Source organism: Muscardinus avellanarius (assembly GCF_963383645.1).
Source record: "Muscardinus avellanarius genome assembly, chromosome: 11".
Classification (NCBI taxonomy): Eukaryota; Metazoa; Chordata; class Mammalia; order Rodentia; family Gliridae; genus Muscardinus; species Muscardinus avellanarius.
This window is the reverse complement of record NC_137797.1, coordinates 86437687-86460060: the sequence shown is the minus strand read 5'-3', so window position 1 is coordinate 86460060 and position 22374 is coordinate 86437687. Positions and strand designations below refer to the sequence as shown.

General features: G+C 41.2%; 1 protein-coding gene across 3 annotated transcripts in view; it reads right to left on the bottom strand.

Moving 5' to 3' along the window:
• Positions 1–22374, bottom strand: part of DENND5B (DENN domain containing 5B) — a gene marked incomplete at both ends in the record, with an annotated part of 170963 nt that overhangs the window by 58096 nt on the left and 90493 nt on the right. For all 3 annotated transcript variants that reach the window (XM_080706507.1, XM_080706508.1, XM_080706509.1), the window contains 2 exons: positions 9814–10045; positions 12226–12759. In XM_080706507.1, coding sequence (XP_080562633.1) covers positions 9814–10045; positions 12226–12759 — 766 coding nt within the window. The remainder of the gene's footprint in view (positions 1–9813; positions 10046–12225; positions 12760–22374) is intronic.

The following is a 22374-nucleotide window of genomic DNA, read 5'->3' as shown; positions in this document are numbered from 1 at the left end:
AAAAAAAAAAAGAGGAAAAGGTGATTTAAGATGACAAGCAAGAGAAGCCAGGCATAATGGCACACACATTTGTAATCTCAGTACTTTGGAGGCTGAAACAGGATCACAGGTTCAAGGCCAGCCTCAGCTACTTAGTGAAGCCCTCTGCAACTTAATGAAAACACTGTTTCAAAATAAAGAATAAAAAAAAATGGGGCTGAGGATGTAGCTCAGAGGTTGAATGACCTTGGGTTCAATTCCCAGTACAGCACAATAAAAAAAAAGAAAATCAAATGCCTGTTTTGAGAAGCCAGGGTCTATTGTTAGATATTCAAAATTTGTGCCAACACTGATTTTTGGTGATTGGTAAGGAAAAAGAAAACTGTGTTACTATCCATTTCTTGTCTTTCAGCAAATTCATGAGGCTCTGGTGCCACAATATGAACAGCAGATAGTCTGTATCTAAAGAATTCACCTGCAAATCAAAGTTCTTTTTGGTTAAGGAAAACAGCAGCACAAGCAAGTGTGTGTATGCATGTACATGCACACACCCAAAACAAAAAGCAACCAATACCTTATTAAAAATCCAATGTCAAGAATGATACCATATCCAGTCTCTATGGGTTTTATGGGGGTGGAGAAAAGAGAATTTCTTTCTTTCTTTCTTTTTTTGTTGTGGTACTGCAGGAGGAACTCAGGGTTTTCTACCTCCGGGCTATACTCTCAGACCTATCTTATATTTTATTTGGAAACAGGGTCTCACTAAGTTGCTGAGAGCCTCACTCAGTAGCTGGGGCTGGCTTGGAACCTGTGCGATCCTCCTGTCTCAGCCTCCCAAGCGCGGGGATTATAAGCGTGCGCCACCATGCCCGGCTGAGAGAAGACAATTTTACTTGATAAGGAATGAACTGCATCATTTATGAGGAGTAGGCACACTCACAATCAGCTGTCTCCTTTTAATTTTCTTTTTTTTTTGTGGTACTGGAGATGAAACCCAGGGGCCTTCTACCTCTGGGCTACACTCTCAGACCTATTTTATATTTTATTTGGAAACAGGGTCTTACTAAGTTGCTGAAAGCCTAAGTAGCAGAGGCTGGCTTCGAACCAGCGCGATCCTCCTGTCTCAAACTCCCAAGCGCTGGGATTACAAGCGCCACCACGCCCGGTTCTCCTTTTATTTTTTTCTTATTTTTTAAAAAGTCTTTGAAAAATATAGTAAATTTTAAGAGAGTTTTATATAATTTCTGTGACGACGGTGGAAGTATCAAATGCTCTGACAGACTGAAAGAAAATGAGTTTAACTGGAAAGACATTCTAGAAGCACATAAATTAAGGAATTGGTGCCTCATTACTTTAAGAAATTTACTCAGTAAGATACTAGATTACTCACATGGCTATTACAGTGCTGAAAGTCATAATATTCTCTGAACAAGCATGACAGTTACATTCATTCTACTGCCTCAACTTCCAGAAACACAGAGGTAATTGCTATTTCCCGAAGGGACTCCAAGGATCTGCCCCTTAGACATGGGACTACAACAGTGTGATGTTTCAGAGGCCTCTATGACTGCATAAAGGACATCATTTAATATCTCCTTCCTTAAATACATAAAAATGATAGCACTGGCACCCTGTCAGACATGCAAGCAACTGCGGCAGAGCAAAGAAGCCTTGCATGTGTTGGTCCCTTTCCTCTGGCAGAAAATCTGCTCTCTGATATTCGAAGGAGGGAAAACAGCAAAAGGGAAGGGCAATCAAGTGACAGATCTACTTATCTGACAAAGAATAAATAGGAACAAAGCATAAGTATATAGAATCAGGTTGTTTAATACATTTTACATGCTTTTGATTCGACTGGAACAGCTAACAAAGGGATAAGCCTTCAGGTGCTAGAATCAGTCAGACCTGGAATTCAAACCATGGCCCCACCAATAACTGGCTATGCACCTACGGGCGAGCTCCTTAACCTCTGTTTCTCAACTGTTAAACAAGAAGTGCAGTAGAGCAAAATAAAATGAGTGTGCCTATACCCCTTGTTGCTAACACACGGAGTACAAAAACCGCATGTAAAATACTTGGTATGATGACTGGCACATAGTAAGCAAATGCTGGCTATTAATATTATTTATTTATGGCCTACATGATTCTGTTGGACAAGAAAGGCCAAGACTCAGAATCTTATGGCAAAAACACTGGTATCAGACTTGGAGAAACCTCTTATTTGGACTAAAAAATTCAGAGATTTAATTTCAATAAATGTTGCTCTATGGACTTCCGGGAAGATGGCGACGGAGGAAAGCGGCACTTACAAGTCCCGCTAACAATCCAACTCTACTACCTCAAAACCAGCGCCTTTCAGAGCCAGAAAACACCACAGCAAAGAAATAAAAACGGTAAATACAAGGGACAGAGAAAAAGGGCTGGAAAAACAAGACACCGGAAAAAAACCAGCCCGAAGTGCCGCGCCCGCGCGGCGCGGAGCGGCCGGAGCAGCCGGAGCAGCCAGAGCCGCGGCGCGGAACGGCCGGAGCGGCCAGAGTGGCCAGACCCGCGGTACAGAGCAGCTGGAGTCGCGGTTCCGAGCAGCTGAGCAGAGCGGCCAGAGCAGCCGAGCGGAGCGGCCAGAACAGCCGGAGCAGTCAGAGCTGCAGCGCGGATTGGCTGGAGCGGCGGCGCGGAGTGGCCGGAGCCGCGGAGTGGAGCGGCCGGAGCAGCCGGAGCGGAGCGGCCAGAACAGCCGGAGCAGCCAGAGCCGCGTCGCGGAACGGCCGGAGCGGCCGGAGTGGCCAGACCCATGGTGCAGAGCAGCCAGAGCCATGGTGCAGAGCGGCCGGAGCAGCCGGAGCGGCCAGAACCGTGGTGCGGAGCAGCCAGAGCCGCGGTGCAGAGCGGCCGGAGCGGCGCGGCCTACATATCCCCTAGCAACACCAGGCTCCAGAGAGGAGGGAGACTCAAAACAGAGATCAAATCCAGAGAGGAGGTACTCTGGCCTCGCGGCCTAGGATGCAGAAGCAGCGTCTTACTGCTGGCGGCAGCGGCGAGTTCACCGGACGGCCCTAGACCAACCCACTCAACCAGCCACCACGCGCCTGAGAGGAGGGGTGGACAGCGAGCCGAGGTGAGCAGGTGCTGAACAGCCGGGCGGCAGTCAGCAGTTTTGTTGGTGCAGGGAACATCTAAAGCTCCCAAGGGCTGGGCGCAGCACAACTGGCAAGGACTCAGAGCAGAGTTCAAAACCAGAGAAGAAATACGCCGCATCACGGCCGAGGGTGTGGCAGTGGTGCCATATTGCCAGTGGCGGCAGCAGCGAATCCACCGAGTTCACTACAGCTCCATCAGCGCACTCAACAACCGTGAGTCAAATTGCGGCCCCTAGGGGAGAAATCCCAGTACTGCACTCCCAGGGACTTGCGCAGATAGTCTCCCTGGGTCGGAGATTTTAGCAGTGCAGCCCAGTGGGGGAGTGGCAGTGGCAGAGATATCATACCATAGTCACAACTCCCCACTGGAGAACGCCCAACTTGGCACCCCCCACGGTCTAAGCAGCCTTGATTGACTCCCTGGGTCTGAGACTTTGTGATACAACACAGTAAAGGAGTAGTGGTGACCGAGATACCATAGACTAGAGATCCAGAGCATCTTAAGTGAACTCGTAGTGACTCAGGGAAGAACCCAGAGAAGGCTCAAACTTCCAAAATCATGGGAAAGAGAAATAACAATGGAGCAGTGAATGCCAACAACACCACAACATCAGAATCTGATAACACAGAAACCCAAAGATCTCTAGAAGATCAAATTAGGAAAATAACTTTAGAAATAATAGAGGACTTTCGAAAAGAATTTAGAGAGAGTCAAAAAGAGATAAAGGATGCAATTAATGAAGTAAAGGCCTCAATTCAAAGTATAAACAACAGATTAGACCACATGGAGAATAGAATCTCGCTTCTTGAAGATGATCATTCTAAAAATGAACGCATATTTTCTAATTTAGAAAAAAAAACCCGACAGCAGGAATCTGACATTGAAGAAATATGGGCCCATTTCAAGAGAGCTAACCTAAGAATAATTGGAATAGAGGAGGGAAAAGAAGGTGAAACCAAAGGGATCAACAATCTCTTCAAGGAAGTAATAGCAGAAAATTTTCCAAACATAGAGCAAGAGGTCGATACACAGGTCCAGGAAACTTATAGAACTCCCTTTAGACAGGATCAGAGAAGAGGATCCCCACACCACATAATTGTCAAAATGACTAATGTGGAAGCCAAGGAGAGAATCTTAAAGGCAACAAAAACAAAAGGCCATGTGACATACAGAGGCAAACCAATTAGAATCACTCCAGACTTCCCAAACCAAGTTATGAAAGCCAGAAGGGCTTGGAGTAACATATTCCAAACTCTGAAAGAAAACAACTTCCAGCCAAAAATTTCCTACCCAGCAAAACTATCCATCAAATTAGATGGGGAAATAAGAAGCTTCCATGACAAACAGCAACTGAAGGAATTTATGTCTTCAAAACCAGCGCTAGAGAAAATACTCAAGGAGATTAACTGCAAAGAGGAAATGGGTAATTCACGCCAGAACCAAAGAAACAAGAATTCCCATCCAGCAGACAACTAAGCAAAGAAGAATAAACAGTATCTCAAACAGAAATAAGATCTTAACATGTTGGGAATTAAAAATTATCTCTCTATAATCACACTGAATGTAAACGGCCTCAACTCCCCAATAAAAAGACATAAAGTGGCAAAATGGATTAAAAGCCAGAATCCATCCATCTGCTGCTTACAAGAAACACACCTCACAAGTAAAGATAGGAACAAACTCAAGGTAAAGGGCTGGAGCAAGGTAATCCAAACTAATGGTACTCGAAGACAAGCAGGAGTAGCAACTATGATATCAGACAAGTTAGACTTCAAACCCAAACTTATTAGAAGAGACAAAGAAGGTCACATTTTACTGGTAAAAGGAATAGTCCAGCAAGAGGAAATAACAATAATCAACATCTATGCCCCAAACATAGGGGCAGCTACTTTCATAAATCAAACTCTTTGTGACATGAAGCCACACATAAATCCCAACACAATAATACTGGGAGACTTCAACACACCTCTCACAATACTAGACCGAACTTCCAGACAAAGGGTCAGTAAAGATGTCTCAGAACTAAAGAACACCATTAACCAAATGGACCTGTTGGACACATATAGAATAATTCACCCAACTACAGCAGAGTTTACATTTTTCTCAGCTGCTCATGGAACCTTCTCCAAAATAGATCACATCCTGGGACACAAAGTGAGCACTAGCAAATTTAAAAAATGTTACATACTTCCCTGTGTCATTTCAGACCATAATGGAATGAAACTAGAAATCAACTATAAGAAGACCCAGAGAAACAACATAAACATGTGGAGACTGAACACCACACTTATGAATGAAGAATGGGTCATAGAAGATGTAGAGGTGAAATCAAGAAATTTCTAGAAGTGAATGAAAATAAAGATACAACATATCAAAACCTCTGGGACACTTTGAAGGGAGTATTAAGAGGAAAATTTATAGCACTGAGTGCTCACATAAGAAAAACAGAAAATCTTCAAATAAATAGCCTTACGACACACCTCAAAGCCCTTGAAAAGCAGGAACAATTGAACCCCAAAGCCAGCAGAAGACGGGAAATTATTAAAATTAGAGCAGAAATTAACGAAATAGAGAATAAAAAAAAATACAGAAAATCAACAAAACCAAAAGCTGGTTTCTTGAAAAAATTAACAAGATTGATAAACCACTAGCCAACCTAACTAAAAAAAAGAGAGAATCAACCCAAATTATGAAGATAAGGGATGAAAAAGGAGACATTACTACTGACAGCGTAGAAATCCAGAGGATTATCAGAAACTACTTTGAAAAACTATACTCCAACAAAATGGAAAATCTGGAGGAAATCGACAACTTCCTAGATAAATACAACCTTCCTAAACTGAGTCAAGAAGATATAGAACACTTAAACCAAACAATAACAATCAAAGAGATTGAAATAGCAATAAAGAGCTTACCATCAAAGAAAAGCCCAGGACCAGATGGTTTCCCAAGTGAATTCTATAAAACCTTTATAGGAGAACTAATCCCAATACTACTCAAACTATTTCGGGAAATAGAAAAAACCGGGACTCTCCCAAATACATTCTATGAAGCCAACATCACACTAATACCCAAACCGAATAAAGACAGTTCAAGGAAGGAAAACTACAGGCCTATATCTCTGATGAACTTGGATGCAAAACTATTAAACAAAATACTAGCAACACGCATTCAAAACCACATCAAGAAAATCATTCACCATGACCAGGTAGGGTTCATCCCAGGGATGCAAGGCTGGTTCAATATACGAAAAACAATCCATGTAATTCATCATATAAACAGAATCAAAGACAAAAACCACATGATCATCTCAATAGATGCTGAAAAAGCATTTGATAAAATTCAACATCCATTTATGATAAAAACACTGCAGAGAATTGGAATAGAAGGAACATATCTCAACATTATTAAGGCAATCTACAATAAGCCCACTGCCAACATCATATTAAATGGGGAAAAACTTCAAGAATTTCCCCTAAAAACTGGAACGAGACAAGGATGTCCACTATCACCACTTCTCTTCAATATAGTACTAGAGACTCTAGCCAGAGCAATAAGGCAAGAAAAGGAAATCAAAGGAGTACAAATAGGAAAAGAAGAACTTAAGCTGTCACTATTTGCAGATGACATGATACTATATTTAGAAAACCCAACAAACTCAACCAAAAGGCTTATAGAACTGATCAACAAATTCAGCAAGGTATCTGGATACAAAATCAATCTTAAAAAATCAGAAGCTTTCCTGTACACCAACCATAAATCCACTGAAAAAGAAATTCAGAAAACACTTCCACTCAGGATCTCCCACAAAAAAATAAAATACCTAGGAATAAACTTGACCAAGGAAGTAAAAGATCTCTACAAAGAAAAATAAAACACTGAAAAAAGAAATCGAAGAAGATCTTAGAAGATGGAAAGACCTTCCATGTTCATGGATTGGCAGAATTAATATCATTAAAATGGCCATCCTCCCAAAAGTGATCTACAGATTTAATGCAATGCCCATTAAACTACCAAGATCATTCCTCACAGACATAGAAAAATCAGTCCTTAAATTTATCTGGAATAACAAAAAGCCCAGAATAGCCAAGGTAGTTCTCAGCAACAAAAACCACGCAGGAGGAATCACAATACCTGACTTTAAACTATACTACAAAGCCATTGTAATAAAAACAGCATGGTACTGGCAAAAGAACAGATATATAGACCAATGGAGCAGAATAGAAGACCCAGAAACAAGTCCACACACTTTCAGCCAATTGATTTTTGACAAAGGGGCCAAAAACATACACTGGAAAAAAGATAGCCTCTTCAACAAATGGTGTTGGCAAAACTGGTTAACCATATGCAGAAAATTGGATGTTAATCCCACTTTTTCACCCTGTACAAAAGTCAACTCACGATGGATCAAAGACTTGGAAATTAAACTAGAGACCTTGAAGCTCCTTGAAGAGGGCATAGGTCCAACACTACAACACATAGGCACAGACAAACATTTCCTCAACAAGACCCCAAAGGCACAACAAATTAAAAGGAGAATCAATACATGGGATTGCATGAAACTGAAGAGCTTCTGTTCAGCAAAGGAAACTATCAAGAACCTCAATCGAGAGCCAACAGAATGGGAGAAGATTTTTGCCACCTACACCACTGATAGAGGACTAATATCTAGAATATACAGAGAACTCAAGAAACTCAACACTAAGAAAACAAAGCATCCAATAACAAAATGGGCAAATGAACTAAATAGACACTTCACAAAAGAAGAAATTCAAATGGCCAATAAATGCATGAAAAAATGCTCAACATCACTGGCAATCAGAGAGATGCAAATCAAAACTACCCTGAGATTTCACCTAACTCCAACTAGAATGGCCATCATTCAAAGCACAAACAACAACAGATGCTGGCGAGGATGTGGAGAAGTGGGAACTCTAAGACATTGTTGGTGGGATTGCAAATTAGTGCAACCACTTTGGAAAACAGTATGGAGAATCCTCAGAAGAATGGGAACAAATCTTCCATTTGATTCAGCAATACCACTGTTGGGTATCTACCCAAAAGAAAAGAAACCAAACTACCAAACTAATGCATGTGTATCTATGTTCATAGCTGCACAATTCACCATAGCCAAACTATGGAACCAGCCAAGATGTCCATCAACAGATGAATGGATTACAAAACTGTGGGATATGTACACAATGGAATTTTACTCAGCCATCAAAAAAAACTCAATTACAACATTTTCAGGGAAATGGATGGAACTGGAGGACATTATGCTAAGTGAGATTAGTCAGGCACAAAAAATAAGAAATCAGATGCTTTCCCTAATATGTGAGAGTTAGGGAGAAATGGGTCATAGGAGGAACTCTTGGAAGAGGATCAGTAACTTTTAACTCTATTTACATTGTCTTTGGATATACAATATTTTTTTTATTTTTTAGGGAGTTTATTTACTCTTTTGTTGCCTGTGCCATTGAAATCATATCCAAGAAATCACTTCCAATTCCAATGTTGTGAGGTTTTATGACCCAGATTTTCTTCTAAAAGCTTATAGTATTAAGATTTATATTTAGGTCTTTTATCTATTTTGAGTTAATATTTGTATATGTGTTAGGTAAGGGTCCAATTTTATTCTTTTTCATTTATTATTATTTTTCAACAATATTTAGTTAAAAGACTAGTATTTCCTCCACCAAAAGTTCATGGAAACCTTGTCAAAAATAACTTGACAATGTATGGAAGAATTTATCTCTAGGCTTTTATTTAGCTCCAATGGTTTATATATCTGCCTTTAGAACAGTACTACACTGTTTCAATTATTGTAGCTTTATATGGTTTGAAATCAGAAAATATACATCTTCTAGCTTTGTTCTTCTTTGAGACTGTTTTGGGTATCTAGAGTCCATATTCCATATCAGGATAGATTTTTTCAGAAAAATAAATAAATAAATGTATGATAGTTTCACCTAAAAAAAAAAAAAGAAAAAAATATTCTCTGGTAAGAAAGAAAGCAAAAAGAAATATTGAAATGTTATCTTTAAGTCATCAAAAGTTTGGTACCAGACAAATGAAACTGTTATGTGAGATTATCAATGTTAATATTGTATAAATTGCTATAATACTAGATGTCAACCAGTAAGCCAAGCATGGGAAGGAGGGATGGGGAGGGAATGGGGTGGGGATCGTGGTAGGGGCTAACTGGGCGAGATGTGCATGTATGTCTACAAAAGTATTTTCTTTATACCACTATGATGTATGAATACATTGCACCAATAAAAAAATAAATTAAAAAAAATGTTGCTATATAATTAGTGGTACCCCTAAAGCAAATGAACCATTTTGTTATGTAAGTTAGGCAGCATCTCAGATTTACTATTTTAAGATAGAGAAAAGAGGTGAGGTAAAAAGGCACTGTCAGTAGTAAGACTGAAATTAACATTTTTTATACTAAAGGCAATAAAAAAAATCATAAAATTTTTCTAGTTATAATCTATTTTATTATTGTTTTACCTTCATAGACTAAAGGAACAGGAAGTATTAACAGGGACTCACAGAAATAGGAAGAAAACTACAAAAAGCACTTTTGGATGGAATCAGCGAGAACTGAAATTAATTTGTGGTATATAAGGCTAAGAGTACATAAAAAGAAATAATCACTGATTTTAATTTTAAAAGGCATGGCAAATGTACCTGCTTCTTTTAAAGTGTTGCATTTCTGATATATAGATGTCCGTAAGGTGGGTGCCCTTACATTATACAATCTTATCTTCTCAATCCGAGAATCAAAGACCCGAAGCAAAGGATCTTTCTCTTCCCACTGAGACATAATTTTATTATCAATAAAGGTGGCAAACATCTGTGTTTCAATGAAGCGTGAAAGAAATGGCAGGTAAGGCTCAGGCTGGTCAGACAGGAAAGAAGCCTGTAATGAGATAATTAGTAAATTATTACAAATTATTACAATAAAGAGACCATCTAAATATTACATAAGTGTGAGAATTATCTATTGCTAAGGCTGTTTTTTAAAACTGACACTTGAAATTAAAAAATCTATTCTTTGTTCCTTTCTTCTAAATTTATACAATTTGGGTCACTTAGTTCTTCAGCACTAATCTTTTTTTTTTTTTTTTTTTTGCAGTACTGGGGATTGAACCCAGGGACATTCTACCTCCAAGCTACACCCCCAGCCCTATATTTTATTCTTTATTTTGAAACAGTCTCACTAAGTTGTAGAGGGCCTCACAAGTTGCTGAGGTTGGCTTTAAACCTGGGATCCTAGCTAGGCGTGGTAGCACACGCTTGTAATCCTAGCATTTGGGAGGCTGAGACTGGAGGATCGTGGCTTGCGGACAGTCTCAGCTACTTAGTGAGGCCCTCTGCAACTCAGTGAGACTCTGTTTCAAAATAAACAAAAAATAGGGGTGGGAGTATAGCTTGAAGGTAGAATGCCCCTGGGTTCCAACCTCAGTACCGCAAAGAAAACAAAACAAAACTAAAACACCCAAAAACCAAAACCTAGGATCCTCCTGTCTCAGCCTCTCAAATACTGGTATTGCAAGCACGTGCCATCATGCCCATCTTACTTTTTATTTATTTTTTTTGTGGTACACACACACACACACACACACACACTCTTAAATTTCAAAAATCTATTAAATCTGACTTAATAAGGGTTTTATTTACTCTGATTTTATAATCTAGTCTAAAGAGCCTATTCATTTTCTCACAGATTTTTTGTTTATATATTTAACTTTCATTCTATATGAGGTCATAGCTTGTCCATGTATAGATAGCAAACAGTTTAATTTCGGGAGCCTAGTTTTTATTTTAAGATCAAAAGAGATAAAGTGGGGCATGCTAGCTCATGTCTATAATTCATTGGGAGACTAAGGCAGGAGAATCACAGGCCTCAGCAGCTTAGCAAGACCCTGTTTAAAATAAAAAGTACGCCAAGTGTGGTAGTGCACACTTGTATATATATGCATACACACATACACACATATATTTGCAATACTAGGGATTAAATCCAGGGGCATTCTACCTCTGAGCTATACCCCCAGCCCTATTTTTTTCTTCTTTATTTTGAAACAGGGTCTTTTATTTTGAAACAGCATTGTCTAGATAGAAAAAATTTAAAAATGAGATTAAAGCCAATCGTTTGATCTGCCTTTTTGTGAAGGTACTGTTTCTAGAGTAAAATACTGGTAAAGAAAAGTTCTTAATGAATGAGAGAGAGAAAAAAATTTATGTTTTAAAAAAGTTGGAGCAGGGCATGGTGGTGCACATTTGTAATCCCAGCATTTGGGAGGCTGAGACAGGAGGATTGTAGTTTTTGGACAGCTTCAGCTACTTAGTGAGGCCCTCTGCAACTCAGTAAGACCCTGTTTCAAAATAAAGAATAAAAATTAGGCCTGTGGGTATAGTAAGGAGGTAGAATGCCCCTGGGTTCCATCCCCAGTACCGCAAAAAAAAAAAGGTTACAGCCAGCCAGGCATGGTGGCGCATGCTTGTAATCCCAGTACTTGGGAGGCTGAGACAGGAAGATCATAGGTTCCCACCCAGCATCAGCTACTTAGTAAAACTGTTTCAAAAATAGAGAATACAGCTGGGCATGGTGGTGTAGGTTTGTAATCCCAGCATTTGGGAGGCTGAGACAGGAAGATTGCAGTTCTCAGACAGCCTCAGCTACTTAGTGAGGCCCTTTGTGACTCAGTGAGACCCTGTTTCAAAATAAAGAATAAAAAATAGGGCAGGGGTTGTAGCTCGGAGGTCGAATGCCCATGGGTTCCATCCCCAGTACTGCCAAAAAATAGTTAACAGCCAGGTGTGGTGGCACACCCCTGTAATCCCAGTACTTGGGAGGCTGAGACAGGAGGATCACAGGTTCATGGACAGCCTCAGCAAGTAGTGAGACTCTTATCAACCTAGCAAGACCCTGTTTCAAAATTAAAAAAGAAAAATAGAGCTGGGGGTATAGCTCAGAGGTAGAATGATCGTGGACTCAATTCCCAGTACCATGTACACACACACAAAATAAAAATGAACAAAAGCAGCAATATAACCCACTAAGAACTGTAAAAGGAAAACCCTGGCTCTCTTTACTTTGTCAAAGTTCTGCATTTGTTCCCGGTTGGTCAGCCAAGATTCCATGTCCTGGGCAGTTTGAATTACAAAAGCTTCATAATCTGCAAACATCTGTGTAAAGCGGTTAGCAAAGACCTCTCGCAGCTGTACATTGAGCTGGTAGTCCCTCAGTTCCGCCTCGTCACACTGCAGCTTTAAGTTCTTTTCTTTTTCACCCAGAGCTGAGAGGTCCATTTTTTCCACAGTCACACCGGTCCGCTTGGTCAGAGCCTCAAGGCGGGCCATGGTTTCGTTGCCCTTCAGTAACTCATACATGTTGATGCTATTGGGTGAAATATTGCCATTCTTTTTGTCATTGACTAACTCTTTCAGAACCAGATTCTTCAGTTTGGTGGCACTCTCACTGCAATGGAGGCCGCCCTCGGGAGGAATCCCAAATTGATGAAGAACCTCAGAGAGCTCCTGGATAAAATCTACTTTATTGGGGAACTGTGGAAATTCTTCAGGCAGTTCAATAAAATGGTTGTCAATATCCACAAAGCACAAATTAGCCTATAAGAGAAAAAAGAAATAAAAAGGTTTGAAGTAATTTTATATTCTAAAATACTCTTGCCAACTATTATACATAAAAGCATAGACTACGTTGTGTTTGGTTTTATAAATTCTTATTTCTTTTGCTTGTAGTACCGTGAATTGAACACCAGAACACACTATCAGTGAGCTATTGTTACCCAACTCCCCCCACCTTTTTTTTTTTTGCAGTTCTGGGGATGAAACCAAGGGGCATTTGACCTCTACACCCCCTGCCCTATTTTTTATTCTTTATTTTGAAACAGGGTCTCACTGAGTTGCAAAGGGCCTCACTAAGTAGCTGAGGCTGTCTGCGAACCGCGATCCTCTGGTCTCAGCCTCCCGAATGCTGGGATTACAAACGTGCGCCACCACGCCCGGCTCCCCAACCCCCTTTTTAAAGTTTGAGACAGGGTCTTGCTAAGTTGCCCAGACTAGCCTCAAACTTGCAAAACCTGTAATTTCAGCTACTGTACCTGGCTCCATGGCGTGTGTGTGTGTGTGTGTGTGTGTGTGTGTGTGTGTGTGTGTGTTACTGGGTTTTGAACCCAGGGTATTCTACCTCCAAGCTACATCCCCAGCCCTATTTTTTTCAATTTTTAAAATTCATTATTGTGAAACAGGGTCCACTAAGTAGCTGAGGCTGGCTGCAAACCTGTGATCCTCCTGTCTCAGCTGGGATTACGAGGGTGTGCCACCATGCCCATTGGCTTTTTTGTTTTTAAGGCTGAACATTCTCAAGGTTCTAATTTCTTCTTCTTCTTTTCCTTCTTGTGGTATTGAGGAATAAGCCCAGGGCCTTAAGCATGTAAGCTTAATACATGTTATACTACTATAAACTCTTAAACTACAATCTCAGTTTCTGAGGTTCACATTTTTTTATTCTTTTTTGGGGGGTGGGGAGAGTACTAGGGATTGAACCCATAGTCATTCTACCTCTGAGCCACACTCCCAGCCCTTTTTATTTTGAATCAGGGTCTCACCAAGTTGCTATGGCTGGCCTCAGAACCATGATCCTCCTGTCTCAGCATGTACTGGGATTACAGGTATTTGTCACTGTGGTCAGCCCAAAGTTTTCAAGTCCCTTAGCCAGGCATGGTAGTGCATGCCTGTAATCCCAGTACTTCTGAGTCTGAGATAGGAGCATTGAAGGTTTGACTACAGCCTCAGCAAATAGCAAGACTCTCAGCAACCTAGTTTTAAAACACTGTTTTAAGAACAAAAAACCAGGTTGGCGTGGTAACACATGCTTGTAATCCCAGTACTTGGGAGGCTGAGACAGAAGAATCCAGGTTCGTGGCCAGCATCAGCTACTTAGTAAAGTCCTCTGAAACTTAGTGAGACCCTGTTTCAAAATAAAAAGAATTAAAAATAGGGTTGGGGTATAGTTCAGAGGTAGAATGCTCCTAGGTTCAATCCAGGAGCAAACAAATAAAACAAATAAAAACAAAAGACCAAAAAGGGCTGGGGCTATAGCTCAAAGGTAGAGTGTCTCCCCCAGTATCAAAAAACTAAAACAAACAAAAAAACTAACTTGTTTGCCAGCATTTTCTCCTAAATGTGTGTCTTTATATCATATTTAATATCTATGAATAACTTCTCCTGGGCTAAGCAATTTACTATCATCTGACATGAATCTCTAATACTTGGCATCCATTAGGCTTTTCTAAGTGGGCAGAGGTGCCCAGATGCACAAGACCTCACCAGGTAACAGTACTGGGTGAAGTGCTCATTGGATCATTCTCTGCCATTACACTGCTCTAACAACTTCTCTAACTTAGAATTCATAATAATTGCTAAAAATTAGAGCTGTAGTACTCCAAAATGGGACGAAACTGGTAAAGGTCAATCCAATTCATAGGTAATCCACAAATGTGTACTTTACCCCAAATGAGTTATAACTCCTGGAATAGTAAAACAATTTCCGAAGTCATTAGACAAAAAAAAAAAAAAAGACAAAAAAAAAGAGGTGGAAAGAGGCAATGGAGGCCAGTGCTTAGATAACCACAAATGATCTACCCTTCAATCATAAAACGCTGACTCTGGAAATATTCTTAAGAAAAAGGGGTGACAGAAATCAGAGGAAATGTCTTCTGAGTTTGCTTATACTCTAGATTTGAAATTTTTTTCAAATAAAAATACCATTAAATATTTTTCAAGTAGACATGATTAATTCAAGAGCTAAGTACTGGAATAAAATCCTGATTATCCCTCAGGTAGGTATCTGACAGTAGTAGGCTTCAAATAGTACTTTGCATTTATTATCCTGTACCCTCTTAGTTAGAACAAGGTTGTCAGTGAAAAAGCAGACTGAACTCCTAGAAGATTGAGCTCCCACCCCTAAGTAGAGTGGGGAGAGCTGGGGAGAGGATGGGCACCAAAGGCATATCCCATGACACCAATTATTAATGGCTAAAGAGCACGAAAGGGAGTAAGCAAACTAAATAGAAAGTTTTGCCCTAGGCTTCCCCATTCCCCCCCAGGTCACCAAGGAGAGAATACGTAATGTCCGCTGATCCTAAATATCAAGAAAAAGTTTGTAAAAGGGGAACTAAACAGCTGGATTTCTTAAATCTCTTTTTAAAATGTGTGTGTGTGTGGAGCCGGGCATGGTGGTGAATGCTTGTAATCCCAGCACTTGAGAGGCTGAGACAGGAGGATCACACAGGTTCGAAGCCAGCCTCAGCTACTTAGTGAGGCTCTCAGCAACTTTCACCTCGTTTCCAAATAAAGTATAAAATGGATCTGGAAGTATAGCCCGGAGGTAGAAAGCCCCTGGGTTCCACCCCCAGTACCACATACAGGAAAAAAGTGTGTGTATGTTATGTATGTATGTATGTGTGTATGTATGTATTTAATGATATTGGGGATTGAATCCAAGAGGGGCTCTACATCTGAGCTGCACCTTCAGTTCTTTTATTTTAATTGATTCTTTTTTTTTTTTTTTTTTTTTGCAGTACTGGGGATAGAACCCAGGGGCATTTTACCTTTGAGCTAAACCCCCAGACCTATTTTTTTTTTTTTTTGTGGTGGTACTGGAGTTCCTGGAAGCCCTTTTACTTCCGGGCTACACTCCAAGACCTATTTTTTATTTTTGGAAACAGGGTCTCTTAAGCCAGCATGGCTGGCTTCAAACCTGCTCGATCCTCCTGTCTCTGCCTCCCAAGTGCAGGGATTACAAGCGTGCAACACCACGCCCGCCCGGCTCCAGACCTATTCAAAACTAGATAATCAAGCTGGGCATGGTGGCACACACTTGTAATCCCAGGACTTGGGAGGCTGAGACAAGAGGAATGCAGGTTCAAGGCCAACCTCAGCTACAAGGCCCTCCACAACTTAGTGAGACTGTTTCAAAATAAAGAATAAAAAATAGGGCTAAGGATGTAGCTCAGAGGTAGAATGCCCCTGGGTTCAATCCCAATACTGCGCAAAAAACAAAAACAAAAAGAAAAAACAACCCGGGCGTGGTGGCGCACACCTGTAATCCCAGCATTGGGGAGGCTGAGACCTGAGGATCACGGTTCGTGGACAGCCTCAGCTACTTAGTGAGGCCCTCTGCAACTCAGTGAGACCTGGTTTCAAAATAAAGAATAAAAAATAGGGCAGGGGTTGTAGCTCAGAGGTCAAATGCCCCTGGGTTCCATCCCTAGACCCGCAAAAGAACAAAACTAGATAATAGGTATGAATTTCAAAAGTTTCATAGACCCATATTTAAGATCAGCCCTGTAATTCTGCAGATGAAGAGTCTGAGGTCCAAGAGATGACTTCCTGCCTCCCACACAGATGTGTGTCCTTCTCATAGATGATGGTGTCATGTATGTGAGGAGAGGGTACTGGGGATGGAACCCAGGGGATGTCTATCTCTAGGATATACTCCCAGATCTTATTTTATTTGGAAACAGGGTCTCACTAAGTTGCTGAGAGCCTCACTAAGTAGCTGAGGTTGGCTTCAAACCTCTGTGATCCTCCTGTCTCAGCCTCCTAAGTACTGGGATTACAAGTATGTGCCACCACGCCCGGCTTCTATCTCATCTTTAATGTCAGCAGTTTTCTCTAAATAAAGAACTGAAACATCACATCTTGCTAAAGACAGAAGAACTGCCTATTGCTTTCTTTAAATCTGTATTTTCATGTAAGTGTATCTTTAGTCTTCTGAAAGACTTAAGGGAAAAAAGTAGGTCATATCATTCAAATAGATAATTTAGTATCTTTAAAAATGGAAGAAAAATTTTCACTAATTTGCTAAACTAAGTGTTAGCCAGCAACCTCCCACCGTTTCCGTTCTTATCACCTCCTTCATGAATTCTTCCTGCATCCTTTTCCATCCCTCTCTTGCGCCCACCAACATTTCAAGCTTAGTGTGTTCACAAGATCACTGAGCGGAGTTGTCACCAGTTGGGAGTTTGAAATTAAAAAGATTCTATCAGAAGAGCTCAAGAAGTAATACATGCATAATAAAATATATACTTAACACTTCGTTTGACACTTTGGGGATTAAATATTTTTTATTTCTACTGATCAGCACCACCCACAAGCCTTTATGATATGTAATTACTTTCAATTAAAAGTAATGAAAGTTCCCTCAAAAGTAAGGAATGAAGGGTTGAAGCATAAGTGACTTTTCCATGAGCAAGCGTTCCTTTTTTTTTTTTTTTTTCGGTACTGGGGATGGAACCCAGGGGCATTCTACCTCCGAACTACACCCCCAGCCCATTTTTTTTTTTATTCTTTAGTTTGACAAAAATTCTCACTGAGTTGCAAAGGGCCTCACTAAGTAGCTGAGGCTGTCTTCGAACCACGAACCTCCTGTCTCAGTCTCCCGAATGCTGGGATTACAAGTGTGTGCCACTACACCCGGCTCCTATTTTTTTTTCTCCTTTTAACAGCACTGGAGATTAAATCAAGGGCATTCTACCTCTGAGCTATATCCCCAGCCCTATTTTTTATTCTTTACTTTGAAACAGGGTCACACTAAGTGATGAAAGGCCTCAGTAAGTAGCTGAGGCTGGCTACAAACTTGCAATCCTCCTATCTCCTAAGTTGCTGAGGTAGCAGAGGCAGCGCCACTCCTGCTGTATGACAGGGTCGCAGCTGGGAAGAGCATTCTGCAGGGCTGAAGACTGGCAAAACTGAAGCCATTATCCCTCTTGATTATAATAAAATTAATGAAATATAAAAATTGCTTTAAATGAGGATTGCTGTTTTGTATTAATCTGAAAATTGATGTGAAAACGATTGGAAAATGCCCTAAGATCTATGTTGGGAATAGCACTAAGAAGAATATGACTTTGGGGAAACTTTCAAGAAGCTACATAGAAAAGGGCTCTTTTGCTCTTCTGCTTATAACACCTGACTCACTTGAGGTTTTAGCCATAAAAGGAAAAGTTAACTTTAGGCAAATTATACTCCTGTGCAAGGCCCTCCATATGTTGCTTATAAATTAGGGGGTCGACTGTGATATCCCCCTCAGGGGGCTAGCGCTAATCAGAATACTTTTCCACCTCCAACCATCCTCCACTTTCCTATACAGGAGTGTATGATGAATGGAAAGCACAGAGTTAATATTACTGGAAAATGGCTTGATGTCAGGACTCTGCCGTTCCTACAGAGGGTTGGGCAGGCGGGGACCTCCTTGGTGCCTGATCACTAAAGCACAAAAGAGTTCTCTTGGTAAACAATTTAATAGGTATTATAGAAAATTAGATGAAGGCATTATATGTTAGAGAAATAGAGTAAGTTCAGTGGGGGTTTTGTGGGTGGGTCAGAATTAAGTTAATGGAATACCTAGTGGTCAAAATAGCACATAAAATTAACAGTTAATTTTAGAATTAGAGACAGTTAAATCTAATATTTAGTAGTCAAGATAGAGGATAGGATAAGTTTAGTTAAAAGTTTATTATGTGTGATGTAGAGTAATATTAAGTTTTATAGGTCAATTCATTATAAAAAAATTAATAAAAATCAAGAAACAGGAAAAACCGGTGACTTCAAGGTGTGCCTGCCACATGGAATTCGGGTTAATGAAAAACAATGTACGTGTAACGTGGCTTTGAAAAACTAAATGAAAAACAAAATACCTATGATGTGGCTTGCTGTAATCTGTCAGATTTGTGTATAAACAAAGTATATTCCAGGGCACAGGCAGAGATGCCTTCCCCACTACTAAGCACGGCATCTCTCATTCTTCAATTTTGCCTATCCCACTTTTCCTTCAAGACCCCTGGACTGGCCAAGGCTGGACCCTGGCACTGGGGGACCTTGCTAAGTTGCTGAAGCTGGCATCAAACCTGTGATTCTCCTATTTCAGCCTTCCAAGTACTAGGATTACAGGTCTGTGTCATAACATCCTTTCTGTTCTAACTTTATTTAATCGTCTTGATGCTTAAACCTGTTATTAATATTTGTAATTTGTTGTTGTTTTGGAAAGCTGAAATCACCTCTTATTTATCTTGATGTCTCTCACTGTACTCTATACAACCAGTATGTGAAACCACTGGCGCCGGGTGTGGTGGCACACGCTTGTAATCCCTGCGATTGGGAGGTGGAGACAGGAGGAGCGTGCAGGTGGCTGGCTTAAGAAACCCTGTTTCCATAAATAAAAAAGTATAAAAATAGGTCTGGGAGTGTAACCTGGAGGTAGAAGGGTTTCCAGGACCCCAGTACCGCCAAAAACCACTGAATGGAGAAGCCCAAGGAAATGGTCACATAGAGGACTGTCAGAACAACTCTGACAACTTAGTGAGACCCTGTTTCAAAAAAAGAACTAAAAAATGGGGCTGGGGGTGTAGCTCAGAGATAGAATGCCCCTGGGTTCCATCCTTAGTGCCACAAAAAATAAAAAAAAAAAACTCAAACAAGCAAACAAACAAATCTGCAGGAGTAGAAAGTAGCCAGGAATAAGAATGGGGGAGGCGGCTTTCCTCATATTTATTTAATAAGTGGTCTAACGTCTCAGGGTCTCGAGGTAAGCTCTTATGAGGGGCTATGGTTCGGGTTTGAATGCCCCCCACTTAGCTCATGTTTTGGAAACATGTCCCCAATGCAGCAAAGCTCAGAGGTGGGGCATGGCTGGAAGACATGGGCTGTGAGGCGTTGAGGACAGTATCTGTCTCTGGCCATTTCCTGTCCGTGTCTCTGCTTTTGGCTGCCCTGATTTGAGTGGTGTTCCTCCACCATGTCTTGCCACTGTGGAGTTTCTGCCTTAGAGCTGGCTGAACCACTGAAACATCTGAAACTATATAAATCTTTATAAACTATTAACTATATAAACCTATATAAAGCTCAGATGAACCTTTCCTCCTCTAAGTTGTTCTTGTCAGGTATTTTGGTCACAACAATGAGAAAAACTGATGAAAAGAGAAATTGGTTCAGAGGAGTGGGGCTATTGCTGTGTCTAAACCTTATGATGTGTTTCAGAGACCTTTGGAACTGGTTTGTGGGAGGAGTCTGGAAAGGTGTGGAGATGCATGCAGGCTGGAGAAGACTTAGAATGTGTAAAGAGAGCTTAATGGGTCATTCTGGTGGGAGCTCAGAAAACCAGAATGCTGACAGGAATGCAGAAAACAAAGACTGCTTATAAGGTTTCAAATGGCAAGAACTCCGTAGAAAATTGGTCTAGAAACTATGTGTGTTACATTCTGGCAAGGTAACCTGCCTACATTTTGTTCATGTGCTGAGACTTTCTATGAGGCTAAATTTAAAGGTGATGGCCTTAATTAACCTGAGGGAGGACAATTCAAAGCAGCAGAGCATTCAGGAGAAGGCACGGTTATTGCTAATGACCTAAAACAGGTTTAATGTGAAAATCAGGAGCAGAAAGCAGAGAAAAAGATTTTTTAAATTTGTAGTTGGCTAGAAAAGCATGTGTGAAACTGGGGCCAAGAAAGATGCAGCTGTTGAAGAGAAGTTAAGTACTTTGCAGAGATCCTTTAGGGGAGTGCAGTAATTAGCAAGATCTAGCCCTTTGCTAGCTCAAGGCTGTAACCAAGAAACTTGTTTGAAAAAGCTTGCTTGAGAAGATGCCGTGGGAGTGTTTGCTCACAGGAGAGGACCTGAGAAGGTGTTCCCAAGGTCTACTGCATCATGTTCCGCAACGCAGGCACTTGGAGGTCAGGTAGCCCTGGTCACAAAGAGGCTGGCTACTACTCAAAGTGGTAGTAGAATTTGGTGTGTGTGTGTATGGGGCTAATTCTGAAGGAATGCAGGATGCTTGAGATTATGCTAGGGACCATGGAGGCTTCCATCAGGTTTTACAGGAAGACCTGGGAGGCCAGGCAAAGTGCAGAAGAGTAAAAATTCCTATAGGAGCTGGACATGGCAGCACACACTTGTATCCCAGTAGTTGGGAAGCTGAGAGAGGAGGATCGCAGGTTCACAGCCAGCCTCAGCTACTCAGTGAGCCCTCTACAACTTAGTGAGCCCCCGTTTCAAAATAAAGAATAAAAAATAGGGCTGGGGATATAGTTCGGAGGTAGAATGCTCCTGGATTCACACCCCAGTACCCCCCCCCCACACACACACAATTTTTTTCCTGTAGGCAGGACCAGAAGAGGCAATCTATGAAGCTGAGAGTGAAGCTGCAGCTGCAGTGGAGACCCTCAGGATTAAGGGATGCCAGGAACGTGGAATGTCTCCCAAGGAAGGCTGCTGGCTACAGAGACACCCAGGCCAAGAGAGAGGCCACATGGGTTGCAACTGGCAAGGCCATGGGGCGGGATGCAAAGCCCACTATTCACCACTGTATGCCCAAATGCTGGCCGTGGAGCTACAGGACTCAATGTTTGCCCTACTGGGTTTTGGTCTTGACATGGTCCTATCCCTTCTCTCTATGCCCTATACCTGTCTTGGAATGGCAATGTTTATTCTGTGCCATAGTATACTAGAAGTATGTAACTTGCTTCTTCTTTTATGGGGGCTCACAGTTAGGCTTGCCTTGAGTCTCAGAGAAGACTTTGGTATGCAGTGCTGGAACATTAAGACTATGGGGTCTCTAAGAGATGGGCTGAAATGCATTTTGCACTGTGATAGGCATAAGGCTTTGGGGAGCAGGGATGGAGTGTTATAGTTTGCGTTTGGAATGTCCCCCCAGAAGCTCGTGTTTCGAAAGCATGTCTCCAACGCAGCCAGGGTTAGAGCTGGGGCATGGCTAGAGAGGCTGGGCCATTGGGGACATGGACTTGAGGAATACATCTGGCCCGGCTGTTTCCTATCTCTTTGCTTCTGGCTGCCATGATTTCAATAGCATTCTCCTACCATGCCTCGCAGCCTTGGTTTCTGCCTTGGAACTGACTGACCACAGACAGAAACAGACAGAACTTCTGAAACCTCCCAAACTGTGAGCCCAAATAAACCTTTCTTCTTCTAAGTTGTGCTTGTCAGATACTTTGGTCACAGCAAAAAAAAAAAAAAAAAAAAAAAAAAGCTCACTAAAACATGAGAGCATACCAAAAGGGAACATTTAAAATATTTTCCTGGGACATGGTGATACAGCTCAATGGTAGGGGCCTTGGGTTTGATCCCCAGCATCACGCTCAGTCGATCAATCAACTAATCAAATATACTCTCAAAACCTCAAAGGCCAAGTATTACAAAAGCAGT